The sequence below is a fragment of the Mastigoproctus giganteus genome, chromosome 6, assembly GCF_048544385.1.
Source record: "Mastigoproctus giganteus isolate SK-2022 chromosome 6, ASM4854438v1, whole genome shotgun sequence".
NCBI classification, from domain to species: domain Eukaryota; kingdom Metazoa; phylum Arthropoda; class Arachnida; order Uropygi; family Thelyphonidae; genus Mastigoproctus; species Mastigoproctus giganteus.
In genome coordinates this window covers 82,884,494-82,902,943 of record NC_143580.1, presented here as the reverse complement: position 1 = coordinate 82,902,943, position 18,450 = coordinate 82,884,494, and the positions used below count along the sequence as shown (strand labels likewise).

The following is an 18,450-nucleotide window of genomic DNA, read 5'->3' as shown; positions in this document are numbered from 1 at the left end:
AACGCTATATTTACGTTTCAGTAACGAGTGTTATCTACGAAATATTTACGTTTCAGTAACGAGTGTTATCTGCGAAATCCCTTTATATAACTTTCGTATCAAGTTATGTATTAATTATTTGTTTTTACCAATTATTTATGTTACGTAACCTAAGTGCTTATATGTATAATTAATTATGTTAAATATAATTAATTATATTACGTTTGTAATCTAAGTCGTTATATGTATTTATTTAAACGTACAATGTAACTGCTAACGAAGTTCAACTAACGCTATCTAGTACGGTATATCGTATCACAAGGCGGGAAAATTACGAACGGTTAGCGGAGTTGAAACACGTGGAAACCTTTACCGATACTTTTATGCAATTACAAGGCCGAGTAAAGAATAAATACACCAAATTAACCAGAAAATCACAAAATAATGTTATACTACTAAATTTAAATCAAAAGTTTTAGAAAAACAATAATTTCAAATCAATAAATAATAAAAATCCACTTAGCGGCTTTGAAAACGACCGTCTAGTAGCCTCGTCAGCAGACTCCAATTTCGACATCGTTTATTCAGATTTCAGCAAAGCTTTTGACTCAGTCCCACTTGAGCGGTTGCTTCATAAGCTGGAACAGGTTGGAATCACTGGGAAAATCCTTAGATGGATAGAAGGATGGCTTCAGGGCAGGAGGCAGAGGGTTGTGATAAATGGCTATTCCTCAGATTGGGTTGATGTAAGAAGTGGGGTTCCCCAAGGATCAGTATTAGGACCACTGTTGCTTTTAATTTTCATAAACGACATTGATGAAGGGATAGAGGGCGTGATGTCTAAATTTGCAGATGATGTTAAAATTGGTAGAGTAGTTAATGATCACTGTCAAGCTGAGCTTCTTCAGAGAGACCTAGATAGACTTCAGGAATGGTCAGAAAAATGGCAGCTATGCTTTAATCCAACAAAGTGTAAGGTATTACACCTGGGAAACAGTAATCCCAAAATAACTTATTCACTTGGTGGAGTTCAACTAAACCCAGCTGGAGGAAATGGACTTGGGCGTTACGATACGGTCAGACATGAAATTCTCTGAGCATTGGAAACAGGTTGCAAGGAAGGCCCATGGTGTCCTATCGATGATCTATCGAACTTTTGCACGTGGAGATAGGGATGTGATAATCCCATTATATAAGGCTTATGTTAGACCACACTTTGAATACTGTGTTCACGTATGGAGACCGCACCTAAAGAAAGACATCGAACTTCTTGAAAGGGTGCAAAGACGGGTAACTCTCCTGGTGAGATCGGCAAAAGGGCACCCTTATGAAGAAAGACTTCAAATATGTGGGTTGCAGAGTTTGGAAACTAGACACCTTAGAGGAGATTTGATTGAGGTGTTTAAGGCTCTGAGAGGCATCAGTAAAATGAATGAGGACGAAATTTTCATTATAAATGATGCTAGAACTAGGGGACATAAATTTAAGTTACGGGGGGGAAATGTTTAGATTAGACTGCAGGAAGTTTTATTTTAGCCAGCAAGTTATAAATTACTGGAATAAGTTGCCTTCATGGGTGGTAGAGGCCGACAGTTTGGGGAAATTCAAAGGTCATCTGGATAGTACTTTCGGGTAAGGGAAGCGCATAGGATGATAGATTTAATTTCCTTTTTTTTTATTAATTATTATTATTTATTTATTTTTTGTTTTTATCATTGTTTTGTTCGGATTTTTTTTTTTTTTTTTTTTTTTGGCTGGTGCAGCATAAGCCATAGGCTTTCTTGCACCATGCGGCCATTACTAATAATAATAAGGGGAAAAAAATCAATGGAATACATAATTTAGTTTGAAATAAATGAAAAAAAAAACATTCCAAGATTGGGTTCAGGAGTTATTAGCACAGCCATTTTCTAAATAAATTAAACGAGAAGGAAATACATCTCTTACGAACTTTTAAAATTACTCGTCAGACCCTAAAGAAAATGATAAACGTAATTTTCTTTAGGAAATATCATAATACCTTTGACAGAATCCATGTAGCACCTTAAGGTGTCATAATATTCTTTCCTGAAATTAAAACCTGTTTCTTGCCTTTACAGTCTACCTTGGTCCGCATCATCCAACTTCGAATTCCGTGTTCACGGGCGCCTCCGTAGCCAGGAGCAGCAGTGCGCAGATTAGACCGGGTTTCGAGCCGTGACCACCGGATGCAGAAAGGTCAGGGAATGACCACCGCATATCCTCGGAGCAATATAGCCTTAGTTGCTAATGCTCCTAAAAACCCAATAATAACAACAACAACAACCGTGTTCACCCCCCCCCCTAATAATTCCTGAAATGTCAGCACTACGATGTCATCTGGTTCATGGGTGATGATTAAGACTTGATATTCTTATCACGATAAAATATTCTTGCTACGTGTCTCTAGTACTTTCCCTGACGTTCTAATACAAATAACAATCATCTAGTTGATTTTCAAATTTTTTTGTTCCCCGGTGTGTTTCCCTCCCACTTGCTCTGATTAATTAGTGGCAAATTGAAATCACCCATAATGTAGACGCCTCTTCATCAATAATCTTCACAATCTTCTTATCTGTATATTACTTCCACTCCCATTATACCTTTTCTCCCAACAAACTCACACCATACGGATTCTATACTAGCATGCTAACTTCTGAATGTGGGAAAAGCTTTCGTTTCACCCATGCTATTTTTGACGAGAAGCATAATTACACCACCTCTTCTAGCTTCTCTGCCCTTTCTAAATGCGTTGTACATACCACAGTGAAACTATCCTTTCCAGAGGCGGGCTGGCCATAAGACTTAGCGGGGAAATCCCGGTGGGCCGGAGGCAGGTGTGATTTTGGCCATAAACAATATGGATATAAACACTAGTATGAGGCCGCTACAAGTTAACCCCGATAGGAATTTTTGACCCAGTCCGCCTCTGATCCTCTCCTATTTTCGGATGATACCACGTTTTCGTTAGCCTTATTATTCCAGCTTTAGTTGTCCTGACCAGGAGTTGGAATTTACTAATTTTATTGAAGACACTCCTAATCCTACTGTACACACAGCTGTACAGTTTATTACCTTGTCACATCCCTTAAATGCGTAGTGTAATAAAAACAAGGAGTGTGTTATTACAGAGTTTCAACTTACCTTATTTATATCCAGCAGCACGAGGGTGGATCCCAAATCAGCAAACAGCAATGCTAGTTCTCTTCCTAACCCGTGCCCTGCTCCTGTAATTAATACGATTTCATCCTTTACGTTTTTTTTCGGCGAAGGTATTAGAGCGCGAAATGTGCACTTCATTAAAACTAGGAGGCTAGTTAAACACAATTGGAGTAATTCCACAGTAACCTTAATATACTCCACGATATTCCGCATCGCAAATACTCGCTGTTCATCACGTCCAACTTGCAAATCGGAAAAAACTTCCGACAAACTAAAAGCAGAGTTCTACGTACGCGTGATTTTCCTCGAACCAAAAGCGGTCATTGAACTGTCCGAAAGCCAGCGAAGAAAGTAGCCGCACTCACTCGTTGAAAAACACGGATGTCACAACTGAGCAACAAATAAGTTACTGCCGGTATTGGTTTTATAAACCATTTATTTAAATCATCAAAGAGAAAAAAAAAGTGCACTAAAGCAGCGGTATTTTCTTAACTTGTGGAATTTATATATTCGTGATGTTAGCAACGGGATAGTATCTTAGTACTCTGTGGGTTATGCATACTTTCTGCATGAGTTGAATGAACGGTTAGAGCACTTTGATTGGCTAACGAAATAGTACGGAAATTTACTAATATGACGCGCGTTATTTTTAAAGAGGAGTAATTTCTTAAAAAGGTAGATGATCAGAATTTGGTTAATCTTTAATGACATCGATGATGTTACTTACAAATCCCTTTCTAAAGCAGATGAAAATTATTAACTCCATTCAGTCATTATAGCGAAAGGATGTCACTGCATTAAATTATATGTAATATCCAAGAGGTGTACGTTTGTTGTTAATGTTAGTCACTATTTTCAAGAGCGGAACCTGATAACCTATCAAATCAATTCATAATCCTCTGCGTAGTTTTTCGCTAATTTTCAATTTTTAGAGAAAAAAATAGTAAATTGTCTTAGAAAGAAAATAAAAACACAAAGATAATTAATTCTCTGCGTAATTTTTCGCTTTTTGTCACTTATGAATTTTCGCGGATTTGCTGTTGAATTGGTTATCACTTCGAGCTCTTTTAGTTGATGACTACCGATGCTACGTTGGAAATACTGAACTACTTAGGATGCTAGGTTTATTTCGCCATCGGCGGAAGGTACCATTTTCTACGGGACGCGAAGATCGCCGGACAACCGATGCCGTGCCGAAGCGAGCGTCACGTGACCTTCCGAAGGGGTACCAGTTTCTACGATTGTTAACTTCGCAGGAGAACTGCTGAACGAGCATGTCATTCAAATTCCCACGCATCTTTGCGAAGGCAGGAGAAATGTACCAGCTTTTAAAGTTTAACCTTTTTATCTCCCCATTAACAAAAGCCCTAAACCTTCCCATAAAACAGTTAAGTCGTCAAGAATCTTTCCTTAACGGATGACTTAACTAGTCGATGATAAAAATAACCAGACTCTTCTGAAGTAAAGAATGTACTGCACTGGGATATAAGTCTTGGGTTATAATTTTGAATTGAAATTTAAATGCTATTTAAAATTGAATCGAAATCATGATTCCGACCAAAGCAGCAAAGCAAAAGGCTCAAGCTAATAGAACTCCTGTGGCTCAGGGGAGAACTGGGGGGGGGGCAGATGTCTTGTGAATCACAGCCTTTTAAAATGCACTGTTTGTTTGATGTTTGTAGAGCCATCAGGGACGGGACTTAATATTGCCACGTTGGTTAGTTAGTTATTTTGGTTTTTAGGAGCGCATTAGCAACTAAGGCCATATTGCTCCAGGATATGCTGTGCTCATTCCCTGACCTTTCCGCATCCTCCGTATTTGGTGGTGACGAGCTTGAACTCCAGTCTAATCAAGAAGCGTGTGCTACATAATGCTGCTCCTTCCTACCTGGCTACGGAGGTGCCTTAATATTGCCAAGCGAAATGAATGTTTTTGTGTGTGCAAGATGGGATGTGAGAAAATCAGGTGAAAACTCAGAATTGTTATGGGATTATATGAGAGCTTGAAGGACAGGGTGGATACCCTCGAAGTATCTAAATTGAGGGGCCCATCAAGCTCTCAGCTGCCCACATCAACGTCAGAGCTTGCACTTGGATATCACACACAATAGCAGCAACCCCCAAAGCAGAATGCACTGTTCCCACAGAAACTAATAGTTGTCAGTGACTCTATTGTCAGGGAAACGCGGAACATCTTGTGCCAAAAGGATAGGTGGAACAGGACCAGGGTATGTCTGGCAGGAGCAAAGGTTGATGACATAGAGCAGATAACATCTTTTAAGGGCACAAAAGGTGATAATGTTGTACACGTTGGCAATAATGATATTAAGAGTAAGAGACTGGCAGAAATACTTAACAAGAACAGGTCACTTTTGAAAAAAAAAAGCCATGAATTAGGTTTGAACCTGAAAGTGTCTGCAATTCTGCCCAGACATGATAGGAGGGAAGTTTATGATACTCCCTCCTATCGTGTCTGGGCAGAATCATGCCATGTTGATCAATTCCGCCCTGGAGATATTGTGCAAGGCTCAAGGGCTAGAATTTTTTTTAAGCCTGGAATGTGCTTGTTAACAGGAAAGACTGCTTCTGCTGGGATGGAATATACTTAAACAGAAAGGCTGGAAGCATATTTGCTGATGCTATCAAGGCAGTGCTAGGTGGGTCAGAAAACTGCTAGCTTGGGGGGGAAAACACGAACTAATAGATTAACAGAAGCCGTTGGCAAAGGTGAAAGTGATTCTTGCACTGCTTCTATTGGAATCAGTAGCAGCCTGAAAAACAAGGTGAGGGGGATTTCAGAGACTTCTGGGAGTCATTGCAGTACAAGTAAACACATGAGCTGTGTTAGGGTAGCTAAGAATAGGAACAGGTATATGTATACTTCATGTACACCAATGCTAGGAGTTTGGTAAATAAAATTGATGAATTTGAAGTGTTGCCCAAAACATCAAAGGCAGATATTGTTGGGATATCAGAGACATGGTGTCACACAGATATAAGGAATGCAGAACCGGAATTAAGGGAGTACAATGTGGATAGGAAGGAAGGAGGGGTTATGTTATTAGTTAAGAAACACATAAAATCCAAGAACATGAAGCCAGTCGACATCGCTGGATAGTGCAGTTGAGTCAGTTTGGTGTGACGTAAGCATTGGGAGGTCAAAATTGAGAGTAGGAGTGTGTTATAGGCCTAATGATTCTGATGAGTATAATAAGAAACTGTGCAGGGAAATAGAGTGGGCCAGTAAATCAGAGAGTCGTATAATGGGAGATATTAATTTCCCAGATATTGACTAGAATTTCTGGATTGGTCACTCACACACTAGGAAGGCTTTTGTGGATTTATTGGATGATTGTTTTCTACATCAGGATGTTCGGGAGGCAACTAGAGGGAGTAATACTCTTTATTTGATTATCAGTAGTGATTTTTCATGCATTAAGAATCTGCAGATAAATGAACCACTAGATGGCAGTGATCACACTGTACTGAAGTGGGATTTACTCAAAGAGGTAACTTCCATCAGGGGTAAAGAGAAGGGATTTTGCTTTCGTAAAGGCGACTACGGAGGTCTGAGACAGTATTTAAATTCTATACGGGGGACAAACTGATGATATTACCAACAGCAAATTCAAAATTGGAAACATTCAAAGAATCAATCTTGGAAGCTACTAGGCTTTACATACCAACTAAGAAATATTTTTCAAGGTTTAGGCCTAAATGGATGTCACATGAACTAATGAGACATATGGCAGAGAAGAAAAATGCATGGGATGCATATAAATTATCAGGCGACATAGAAGCCTATGGTAGATATAAGCTGATCTGTACCCAAGTCACAAAGGAGGTAAGGCAAGTAAAGGCAGATTATGAGAAATCTTTGCCAAAGGATGCAAAGAAAAACAGCAAAGAGTTCTTTACTTATGTAAACTCTTGAAGGAAGGGAATCAATCAGATTGGTCCACTGGATATCAATGGTTCAACTGTTGATGATCCTGCTCAGGGAGAGGAATGCCAGAGGTGAATTAAACTCTGGCAGTGAGCTAGATGACTTTGTAATAACTGAGAGCAAAGTGGAGGAGAAATTGTTGAAGATAAACATAAGAACGGCACCTGGGATGGATGGGATCTATCCAGTTATATTAAAGGAGGCAGTAAAGGAAGTAAGCAAACCCTTAATCATATTATGAGAGCTTCCTTGGACTCAGGGGAGGTAGCCATGGATTGGAGATGTGCAAATGTGACCCCAATTCACAAAGGAGGATCTAAGGGTGACAAAACCGCCGTAGCCTAGTGGTCAGGTGCGTGGGTGCATAAGTACATGTGCCTTGAGTGACCGGGGTTCAAGCCCGTGACAGCTGAATATGGTGCTGTTTCTTGTATTCTCTCTATCGTGTGAACTCTTCTGACCGTTTGGTCGTCCCGGAGTATAAACAGAAAATTTATTTTATTTTAAACTAATTACAGACCTGTTATTTTAACTTCTGTTCCACAGAAATTAATGGAGGCACTGGTTAAAGAAGCACTGCAGGATCATTTAGACAAGACTTCAGTTATAGCTCAGACACAGCATGGTTTTGTTAAGGGGAAGTCTTGTCTGACCAATTTGATTGGATACTATGATGTGGTCACAAAGCAACTGGATGCAGGGAATAGCTTAGATATCATATATTTGGATCTTAGAAAGGCTTTTGATACTGTTGCACATGGAAGACTTCTGTACAAATTGGAGCAGTGTATTGGAGGCAAATTGCTGCTATGGATAAAGGGATGGTTAAGTGGGAGAAAACAGAGTGTGGTAATCAATGGACACTGCTCTTCGTGGACCAATATTATTAGTGGAGTCCCTCAGGGTTCAGTGTTGGGTCCATTGTTGTTTTCTGTATTTATTAATGATATTGATGATGGTATATTATTATTATTATTATTAATAAACAAAAGAAACAGCAGTGAAGGTGTATATTGTGCAGGAAAGAAGAGAAGGAAGAAAGTGATATTTCCTAGTCGGCAGAAGAATATCACGATTTGCTGCATTCAACAACTGTAGTAAACGAAAATTTAGAGGTTACACAAAAGCTGGCGAACACCCTAAATATAGTGGACATACTAAGGAAGCTATCCAGTAAAATCCATTTGCTGTATTTACTAATAGAAATTGTGCTAATAAAGAAGCAAAGAAATCAAGAAATCAATTTCATTTGTCTCGGATTCCTTTGACAAAATGCAAAAAATCATAAGTAAACTGCTGGACTCCAACGCTGCAATCAGCAAAAGAACTGTGGATCTGGAAGCTTCATTCAAGCAAAATGAGGAAAATTCCAACTTACTTAACTTAAGGATTGACTCAATAGAACAACAATTGTTAGCAAATGTAGAAATAGTAGGTTTAACTGGATTAGCATGCCAAGCTTGTTATACAGCAGCTAGGGCTTGCATTGAAGCTACAACACAATAAAGAAGTAGTAGTACACTATTATATACCTAACAATAAGAAAAAAATGAGAAGCTTACACTAATTGTGAAATTTTCAAATCATGTGGTAATGGAAAAATGGATTAGAAAGGCAAAGGAGATCCGACTGACAGCAAATGATATCTATCAGAACAATAGCAATATTCCAATCTACATAAATGACCACTTAACAACTCACCTCAAGCAGTTGTTTTGGGAAACAAAACAATTAGTAAAAAGTCACAGTTATAAATTTTTATAGTTGAAACATAGAAGGATTTATGTGAAGAAGAGTCAATCATCAAGAGCCATAAGAATTTTGAGCTCAAAAGATCTGCAGTATATAAAATAAACTCTTATTGTGCATAATTGAAATTTCTTGAAATCTAAAGCTAAGGTAAAATTAAGACATCAAGTATGCTTTTTGAAGAATCACAGGTTTTTAATTCACCATTACATTTTTTAAATAATCCCAATAGTCAAGCTCTTATTATTGATAGAAATCAGTTCTTTCTGGTAGCTCTAAATATCAGGTCATTAAGAAAAAATTGGTTTAACTTCTTGCAATATATGAATGCAATGAAAGAATTTATTTCATGTATAGTTTTAACAGAGGTTAACATAAAAAGTGATGAAATTTCTAATTATAACATACAAGGTTATGACAAGGTCTATATGTTGAGAGATTTGAAAAGGGATGGAGGAATAATAATATACTATAGAATATGCTTTAAGGCAGTACACATTTACCACTTAACTCAGTCTTGTGAAAACTGCTGTGTCAAATTATTAGGAGAATATCCAGAAAATGCATTCATGATTTGTGCTTTTTATAGGCCACCATCTGATTCTATAAACAGTTTCCTAATTGAATTAGTACCATACTAGTAGGAGATTTTAATATTAATTTACTAACCAATGAAACTGATAATGTGTTACTCAGATACTCTACAATCTTAAACAATTATGGATTTGAACATAACTTGTAATAACTAGGCAACAAAGGATGGAGGGTGATAGAACTGTAAGCTCTTGTTTAGATCACCTAATAACAAATATAAAGTTGAAGTATGCTGATTCTTACCTACTATTAAATCAATTTTCAGATCACAGAACATGTATACTAATAATGGATATGTACTCAAAACAATATCCATGTGAAGATATAAAATTAACAAATGTTATGAAGAAAAATTATTTATCAACAGGTAAACTGAAACAGAACATAGGTAATATGTTAATAGAAGAGCAAGTATCTTACACAACAAATGTAAATGTCTTTTCAAATAAGATAATACAAATAATAAACAATTCGAGGTTTAATACAGAGAGAAAGTAAATCACTCAGCTTGCAACATAAATTCTAGGAGTAGCAGGATTAACCTTAAGAAACCTTGGATGACTAACAAAATAGAAGAATTAATGGTACAAAGGAATAAATACTTCAGGCAGTATAACAATTGTCCATCAAAGATAGAACATTATCACAATTATAAAACACTCATAAATAAATTGACAGGTATGATTAGAAAACAGAAAAACACTTATTACAATCAACTTTTTATGGATAAGCAGATAACTCAAAAGGATAAATGGACATTATAAATAACCTGTTAAGTACAAGGAAGAAATTATCAAGGGGAAATCAAATTAAAACACTATTAGAACAGATTTCTGGTACAAACAAACAATATGAGGCTGCAAATAGGTTGCCAAAGCCGTATTAGATCTCAATAGATATTATATTCATTATTGCCAAAATTCCTTTAATCAACAAGATAATCTTCCTCAGATAGTGAATTCTTGTGTAGTCTTAACTCTACAATATACTGAGATTCTTAAGATTATAGAACAGTTAAAGAACAAGAAATCTTACAGACTGGACTGTATTACAGTAACCAAAGTAAAGAGAAATAAAGAACAGTTCTCTGTCCTCTTGGTGGAGCTTATAGCACGGATGTTAGAGTCGGGAAGCTATCCTACAAATTTACTTTCATTTAAGGTAATTCCTATATAGAAAAAGGGATCACCAGATGACTTTTGCAATTATAGACCAATAACAATACAGTCAGTGATAAACAAGATAATAGAAAATTATATTTTTTCCCATATAAGCAAATATTTACATCAATATGAACTGTTAAATAACTGTTAAATCTATTCTCATATCAGAAGGGCAAGAGCACACAGACATTATTAGAGAATTTAGTACACTCTTTTAACTTACATTTAAACAACAATAACTTCATAATGATTTTATTTATAGATTTGACCAAAGCATATGACTTAATTTATATCCCAATATTGCAACAAGAGGAAGAATCAATCAACTCTTAGCATGTTATTTAACCAAAAGAAAAATAACAGTTGAAGTAGAAAATACAAAGGGAAATTCATATAATGTAAAGAGAATACCTCAGGGCGCTCATGCAGGGCCAATCATGTTCAACATCTATATAAATGACATATTCAAAGTAATAAAGAACTCCTTTATAAAAATATATGCAGATGATATAATCTTATATACAATTGGAAAGAACCTGACAAAAATGGCTCAAGATTTACAGCAGAATGTAATGCATTTACAAACTTGGTTGCATGATAATAAATTAGCACTCACTTTGAAAAAACAAAATTTTTGGTAATTAGATCTCCTCATCAAACCTTGGACATTCATCCGTCTATTAAATTACATAAACATGAATGCCTACATGATCAGAATTTACAGAATTGCAAATGTCTAACTGTGGAAGAAGTTTCAAATCATTGTTACCTTGGGTTATGGATTGACTACAGTCTAAGTTGGGCAATGCATATAACAAATTTGTACAAAAAAATGAGATTTTATGTGTACTTTTTTTACTACATTAAGAATAAGTTAAATCTTGGAACAAAAGTTACCTTATATTATGCATTAGTGGACTCCCAACTCAATTATTTAGTAAATGTATGGGCATGAGCAAATATAACTGAAATAAGGGTAATAAACAACTTAATTAACAGGACTTTGAGACTTTTAATGGGGAAAACTTTTGGAATGACCTGAATAAGAGAAAGCAATTTTTGTTGAAATATAAAATACTTTATCCAGTTAAAACTGAAGTTAAATTTAATTTTGAAAAATCTTAACACTACTGTATTTTTGAAGAGTCGAATCTGCAAAGAAATGTCTCACACAATTTAAGTAACCCAAAAGCAACTGTTTTGCCTCACCCTAGGGTACTAAATAGATTTGTAGATAGGCATAGAATGAATATAATAAACAACTTGTTGGCTAGTGTAAATTTCAGGCTCAGGAGAGGTTATTCTAGCTCCAAATTAAAATTCTTAATAAGAAAATTTTTGATACTCAATGATAGAGTAGATTAGAATTGCTATGCAGATAAATTGCTATCTCTGTTTGCAATGCGGAATGTACTATGTGTTGTGATTTCATTATCTTTTCTGTTAGATAACAAATTTGTATGCAAAAACTGTTGTAAATGACGAATTACAAATTGTTGTCAAACTTTTATTAACAAGTTCATTTATTGTAAACAAATTCTCTTGATAAAAATAAATTGTATTACATTAAAATTGGCCAATAATACAATTATATAAATTGTATTATTATTATTGTTGCTCTTATATTATTATTTCTCCCTAATTGGGAGATTCCATTCCGTGATGAGTGCTGCTACCAAGTACACAGAGTGGTTGTGAGGAAATCCCTGACTAGCCTACAGGTGTACAGGATTGCGACTTTGTGGAGTTCCTTGTAGGTGTACAAATTCTCTTGATAAAAATAAATTGTATTATTATTATAATTATTATTGTTGCTCTTATATTATTATTTCTCCCTGATTGGGAGATTCCATTCCGTGACGGGTACCGCTATCAAGTACACAGGGTGGTTGTAATGTCTGGTGTTACTGTTAGTCGAAGAAATCCCTGACTAGCCTACAGGTGTTCAGGATTGCGACTTTCTGGAGTTCCTTGTAGGTGGGAGACCTATTCTCTGGGAGACCTATTGCTGCTAGGCTGCTATTTAGGGTCTTTGGCACCAAACCGGTGTTGATCCGATGATCGGGATGGTCGATACTTCTTGCATATGCCATATCTCCTTGACCTCATGTCTCAGGTTCGTGTACTTCCTAATTTTTTCCTCATGGGTTTTCTGGACATTGCTAGTGTTGGGAACCGCTATGTCAATCAGGTAGGTAGCCTTTTCCATCTTGTCCACAAGGGTTATGTCAGGTCTGCTGTGCGAGACAGTCTTATCCGTTATTATTGCGCTGTCGCGGTACAGCTTTTGGGTTCGAGTCTCTACTACTGCCTGGGGTTCATACTTGTAGTATAGTACCCTTTCTTTGGTCAACTGGTATTTCCTCGCTAGCTTCTGATGTATTATCCTGGCTACCTGGTCGTATCTATGAGTGTATTCAGTCTGGGTGATCACCTTTCACACAGCGGTGATGTGTTGGATCGTTTCTGAGGCCCGGTGGCATCGTCAACATGTGTCATCTGATATTCTGGACTCCTTTGCGATGTATTTTCTATAGTTTCTGGTGTTGGTTACCTGGTCTTGGATGGCCAGCATGAAGCTTTCGCTCTCGGGGAAGAGCGTCCTGCTTGTGAGCCATGCATTGAATTGGAAGCAATGGTATCGATGCGATCTTGATGGAATTCATTGTAGTGTCTGTCATTGAGTGTCTTCTTTGCCCATCTTTCTAACTTCGTTTCTTCAGCTGTCTGGGCCGGAGGGGATTCCTCGCTTAGGTTGAGTGGGTTATACCACTTATCTATCTTCCTTATGGCCTGGTGGAGTGGTGCTGTGTTGTTCTCGAAATAATCCTTTAGATTAACTATCACTGTTTTCTGTTGCTCTATCAAGTCTATCAGGCCCCTACCTTCCTCTTTCCGAGCTACTGTCAGTCTCTCCACTGCTGACTTCGGGTGGTGTTGGCAGCTCTTGGACATCATTGTCTTTGTCTTTTGCATGATATCTTCTAGCTCAGTGTTATTCCAATCTATGACCCCGAAGGTGTATGTTAGTACTGGCGATGCATAGGTGTTTATGGCTTTCACTGTGGTTCCTCTGTTCAATTTTGCTTTCAGCAGGCTTCTGATTCTCTGATGATATTTTTTGATCAGGCACTCCTTGATTTCCTTGTGTTCTAACCGCTCAGCCTGCATCATCCATAAGTATTTGTAGGTCTCTCCTTCTGTCATAGCTTCGATCTCTTTGCCAGACAGCAGCTGATAATTTCGGCCAACTAATTTTCCCTGGTGCAATGTGTGGGTCTTGCATTTTTCTAGACCAGATTCCATCCTGATGTCCTTACTGAATTCTTCGGTGATCCGGAGTAGTTGCTGGAGTTGCTTCTCGGTTGCCGCTTAGAGCTTGATGTCATCCATGCACATCAGGTGGGTGAGGGTGTACAGGTTCTTTCTTCTTTGAGGTTATATCCATACTTGCTGCCTTTAAGCATGGTGGATAGCAGGTTGAGTGCTAGACAGAACCACAGTGTGCTCAGAGCATCTCCCTGAAAGATTACTCTTCTAATGCTGATTGGCCTGGTTGTGATGTTCTCGAGATTAATGGTGGTACTCCATTTCGCCATTGTTGGTCCTAGGAAGTTTGTCACAATCGGATTGACCTTGTAGATGTTCAGGGTCTCTATTAGACAACTATGAGGTATGGAGTTGAAGTACTTGCGATAATCGATGTAGGCCGTGTATAGGTTGCAGTGCTTCTTGTAGGCTTGCTCCATAGCTGCGGCATCTATGGTTAATTGCTCCTTGCATCCTTTGCTCCTCTGCTTGCATCCTTTTTGCTGTTCGGCCATTATGTTCTGACTCTCTAAGTGGTCTGATATCTTCTTGGTTATGCAGCTGGTCAGGATCTCGTACATTGTTGGAAGGTAGTTGATTGCCAGTATTTCACCGGGTTTTCCTTGTGTTCGCCAATTTGGCGTGTTCCTAATCGACTGTTTAACTTCTCAAATCCCCCACTCTCTCATCTCTTGTATGTCCTTGGTTTTCTTCCGTTCAACTTCTATCCCGGGTGCTCTGCTGTTATGTCTTACTTCACTGCTCCAGATATTTCCCCAGAACTCCTCGATCGGCTTCATCTCAGGTGGTCCATTTCCTGGTTTCTCATTTTCACCCAGTTTCCTGTAGAAGACTCTTTGGTCCTCATCGAAGATTCGGTTGTTTATTTTCCTCTGGGAGCTCTCTTTGTATCGGTATAGTCTCTTGCTGAGTGCGTGGAGGTTCTGCTTTAGTGTGTCCAAGTATTCCCCTATTCTCTGACTTCTGGACTCTTGTTTTCTGTGGACACTCTCTCTCTCTTGAGGATGTTATTCACCTTTCCAATCAATTTCTTACTTCTATTACCCTTTTGGTAGTGGGTCAACTGATCTATCTTGACTCTTAATTCTTCTATCTTCTGCTGAATTCTCCATTCCCAAGCTGGCAGTTCCTTCTGTTTTCGGTTCTTCTGCTGCTGGGCTCTCGTTTCTTTTCCATTAATCCTAGTAGCCGTTATGTCAGCACAGTATACAGCTGTATGGATAAGCTCCACCGTTGCACCATTGTTGTCAATATAGTGTGGCATTATTTGCTGATTGGGGTGGTCTGTTACTCTCCACAGGATTTTATTTGGCCTCTGCTTAGGTATCACTTGGGTTATTGTAGGGTCCATTCCTTCTAATTCTGTTAGGGCCTTCTTCCACTTGTCTTCTATTCTGGATATAATGACTTCGTCTCTTTTCACTTCAGCTTCTCTGGGTAGTATTTCTTCTTACTGTTCCTCCTCCGGTTCCATGGTATTCTGTTTCTCCTTTGGTTCCATATTCACCATATTCTTTGTGGTTTGTTGCAGATCGCTAACATCCTTATTATGATGCATATTATTATTATTATTATTAGCCATATGGTGCAAGGAAGCCTGTGGCTTATGCTGCATCAGCCAAAAAAAAAATTCTCAAATTTCCCTGAAAGAGAGAGAGAAAGAGAAGTAGAACGGAATCATCAAGAAAGAGAAGAATGATGATATCCAGCTCAGGACCCTGGGTGTGCCTAACCCATACTCACCAGATATGAGCCCCTGGGGTAATCAGGCTGAATGTCCAAGTTTGCAGACGATACGAAGGTTTTGAGGGCTGTTAATGACACTAATGACAGTACGATGCGGCAACAAGATCTAGAAATGTTGAGTAGATGGGTTGAGAGGTGGCAAATGAAATTTAACATTGACAAATGTAAAGTACTGCATATGGAAAGCAGTAATCCCAGAGTAACGTATAAATTAGTGGTACTACACTGACAGTGGTAGTGAATGAAAAGAACCTGGGGCTAATTATGCAGCAAGATATGAACTTTTCTGAGCAGTGCAGACGGTCTGCAAGAGTTGGTCATAGTGTCTTGTCAATAATGTACAGGAATTTTTCTAGCAGGGATGCGGAGGTGATTAACCCCTGTATAAGGCAATGGTCAGGCCACACCTTGAGTATTGCATACAGGTCTGGAGGCCTCCTTTTAAGAAGGATGTAGAGCTGCTGGAACGAGTACAGAGAAGGGCAAGATTAGTGAATGGAACAAGAGATTAACAGGACAGATTGCTTCTACGGGGACGGGATACACTTAAATAGAAAGGGTGCAAGAATATTTGTTGATGCTATCGAGGCAGTGTTAGGTGGGTCGGAAAACTGATAGCTTGGGGGGATACAAGGACTAATAGTTTAACAGTAGCCGTAGGCAGAGGTGAAGGTGATTCTTGCACAACTTCTATTAGAATAAGTAGCGACCTGGAGCGAGGAGTGTTGGGGGTTTCAGGGACGGATGGCAGTCATCCTGAAATAGGTGGGTATATGAGATGTGTTAGGGTAACTAGGAATAGGAATACGTGCATGTATACTTGCATGTATACCAATGCTAGAAGTATAGTAAATAAATTTGATGAATTTGAAGTGTTGGTCAAGACATCAAAGGTAGATATTGTTGGGATATCAGAGACGTGGTGTCACCCAGATATAAGGAATGCCGAACTGGAATTTGGGGAGTACAATGTGTACAGAAATGATAGACAGGACAGGAAGGGAGGAGGTGTTAGGCTGTTAATAAAGAAAAATATAAAATCAAAAGAAGTGCATCCAGTTGATATAGATGAACAGTGCACTGTTCAGTCAGTTTGGTGTGACATAAGCACTGCGAAAGCAAAAATTAGAGTAGGAGTGTGTTATAGGCCTAATGACTCGAATGAGTACAATGAACAATTGTACAGAGAAATAGAGTGGGCTAGTAAATCGGAATGTCTTATAATGGGGGATTTTAACTTCCCAGATATTGACAGGAACTTGTGGGTTGGGCACTCACACACTAGTCAGACTTTTGTGGATTTATTGGATGATTGTTTTCTGCAGCAGCATGTTCGAGAGGCACCAGAGAAAGTAATACTCTTGATCTGGTTATCAGCAGTGATCATTCATGTATTAGGAATTTGCAGATTAAAGAACCACTAGGTGGCAGTGATCACAGTGTACTGACGTGGATTTACTTAAAGATTTAATTACCTTCAGGGGTAAAGGAAAGGGTTTTTGCTTCCGTAAAGGCGAGTACAGTGGTCTCCGACAGTTTTTAAATTCTGTACAGTGGGATCAACTGACGATGTTACCAATAATAAATTCTAAGTGGGAAGCATTCAAGGAATTAATCGTGGAAGCTACTAAATGTTTCATACCTATTAAGAAATATTGTTCAAGGTTTAGGCCTAAATGGTTGTCAAATGAACTAATGAGACTCGTAACAGAGAAGAAAAATGCATGGGATGCATATAAATTATCAAGCGACTCAGAAGCCTATGGCAGATATAAGTTAATCTGTAATCAGGTCACAAAGGAGGTTCGGCAGGCGTAGGCAGATTACGAAAAATCCTTGGCAAAAGATGCTAAGAAAAACAGCAAGGATTTCTTTACTTATATAAACTCTAAAAGGAAGGGGAGGAATCTGATTGGTCCACTTGACATCGATGGTCCGACTGTTGATGATCCTGCTCAGATAGCAAACAAACTGAATGAGTATTTTGCATCTACATTCACACGTGAGGAATTATTAAGGTTTGAAAATGGCAGAAAGTTATCAAATTGTAGCAGGGTGCCTAATGATCTTGTAATAACTGAGAGCAAAGTGGAAAAGAAATTGAAGTTAAACGTAAGAAAAGCACCTGAGGTGGATGGGATCTATCCAGTTATATTAAAGGAGGTGGCAAGGCAACTAAGCAAACCCTTAGCCATAATTATGAGAGCATCCTTGGACTCAGGGGAGGTTCCCACGGACTGGAGATGTGCAAATGTATCCCCAATTCACAAAGGGGGATCGAAGGGTGACACGAGTAATTACAGACCAGTTAGTTTAACTTCTGTTCTGGGTGAAATAATGGAGTCGCTGGTTAAAGATGCATTGCAGGATCATCTAGACAAGACTGCAGCAATAATTCAGACACAGCATGGGTTTGTTAAGGGAAAGTCTTGTCTGACAAATTTGATAGGATATTATGATGTGGTTACAAAGGAACTGGATGCAAAAAACAATTTTGATATGATATATTTGGATTTCAGGAAAGCTTTTGACACTGTTGCGCATGGAAGACTATTGTACAAATTGGAGCAGAATGGTATTAAGGGTAAGTTGCTACAATGGATAAAAGGATGGTTAAGTGCGAGAAGACAGAGGGTGCTAATCAATGGGTGCTGCTCTTCTTGGACTAATGTTATTAGTGGAGTCCCACAGGGTTCGGTGTTAGGTCCACTGTTGTTTTGTATATTTATCAATGATATTGATGAAGGTATATCAGGCTTAATG

The 18,450-nt window shown here is 38.3% G+C and overlaps 1 protein-coding gene across 1 annotated transcript in view; it reads right to left on the bottom strand.

Annotated features, from left to right (window-relative positions):
* LOC150084442 (epidermal retinol dehydrogenase 2-like) overlaps nt 1–3,433 on the bottom strand; it is a 71,152-nt gene extending 67,719 nt beyond the window's left edge. Inside the window, exon 1 of the mRNA XM_090376233.1 lies at nt 3,142–3,433. Within this exon, the coding sequence (XP_090232359.1) occupies nt 3,142–3,372 (231 nt within the window). The 5' untranslated portion in view covers nt 3,373–3,433. The remainder of the gene's footprint in view (nt 1–3,141) is intronic.
* Between the last annotated feature and the right edge of the window lie 15,017 nt (nt 3,434–18,450).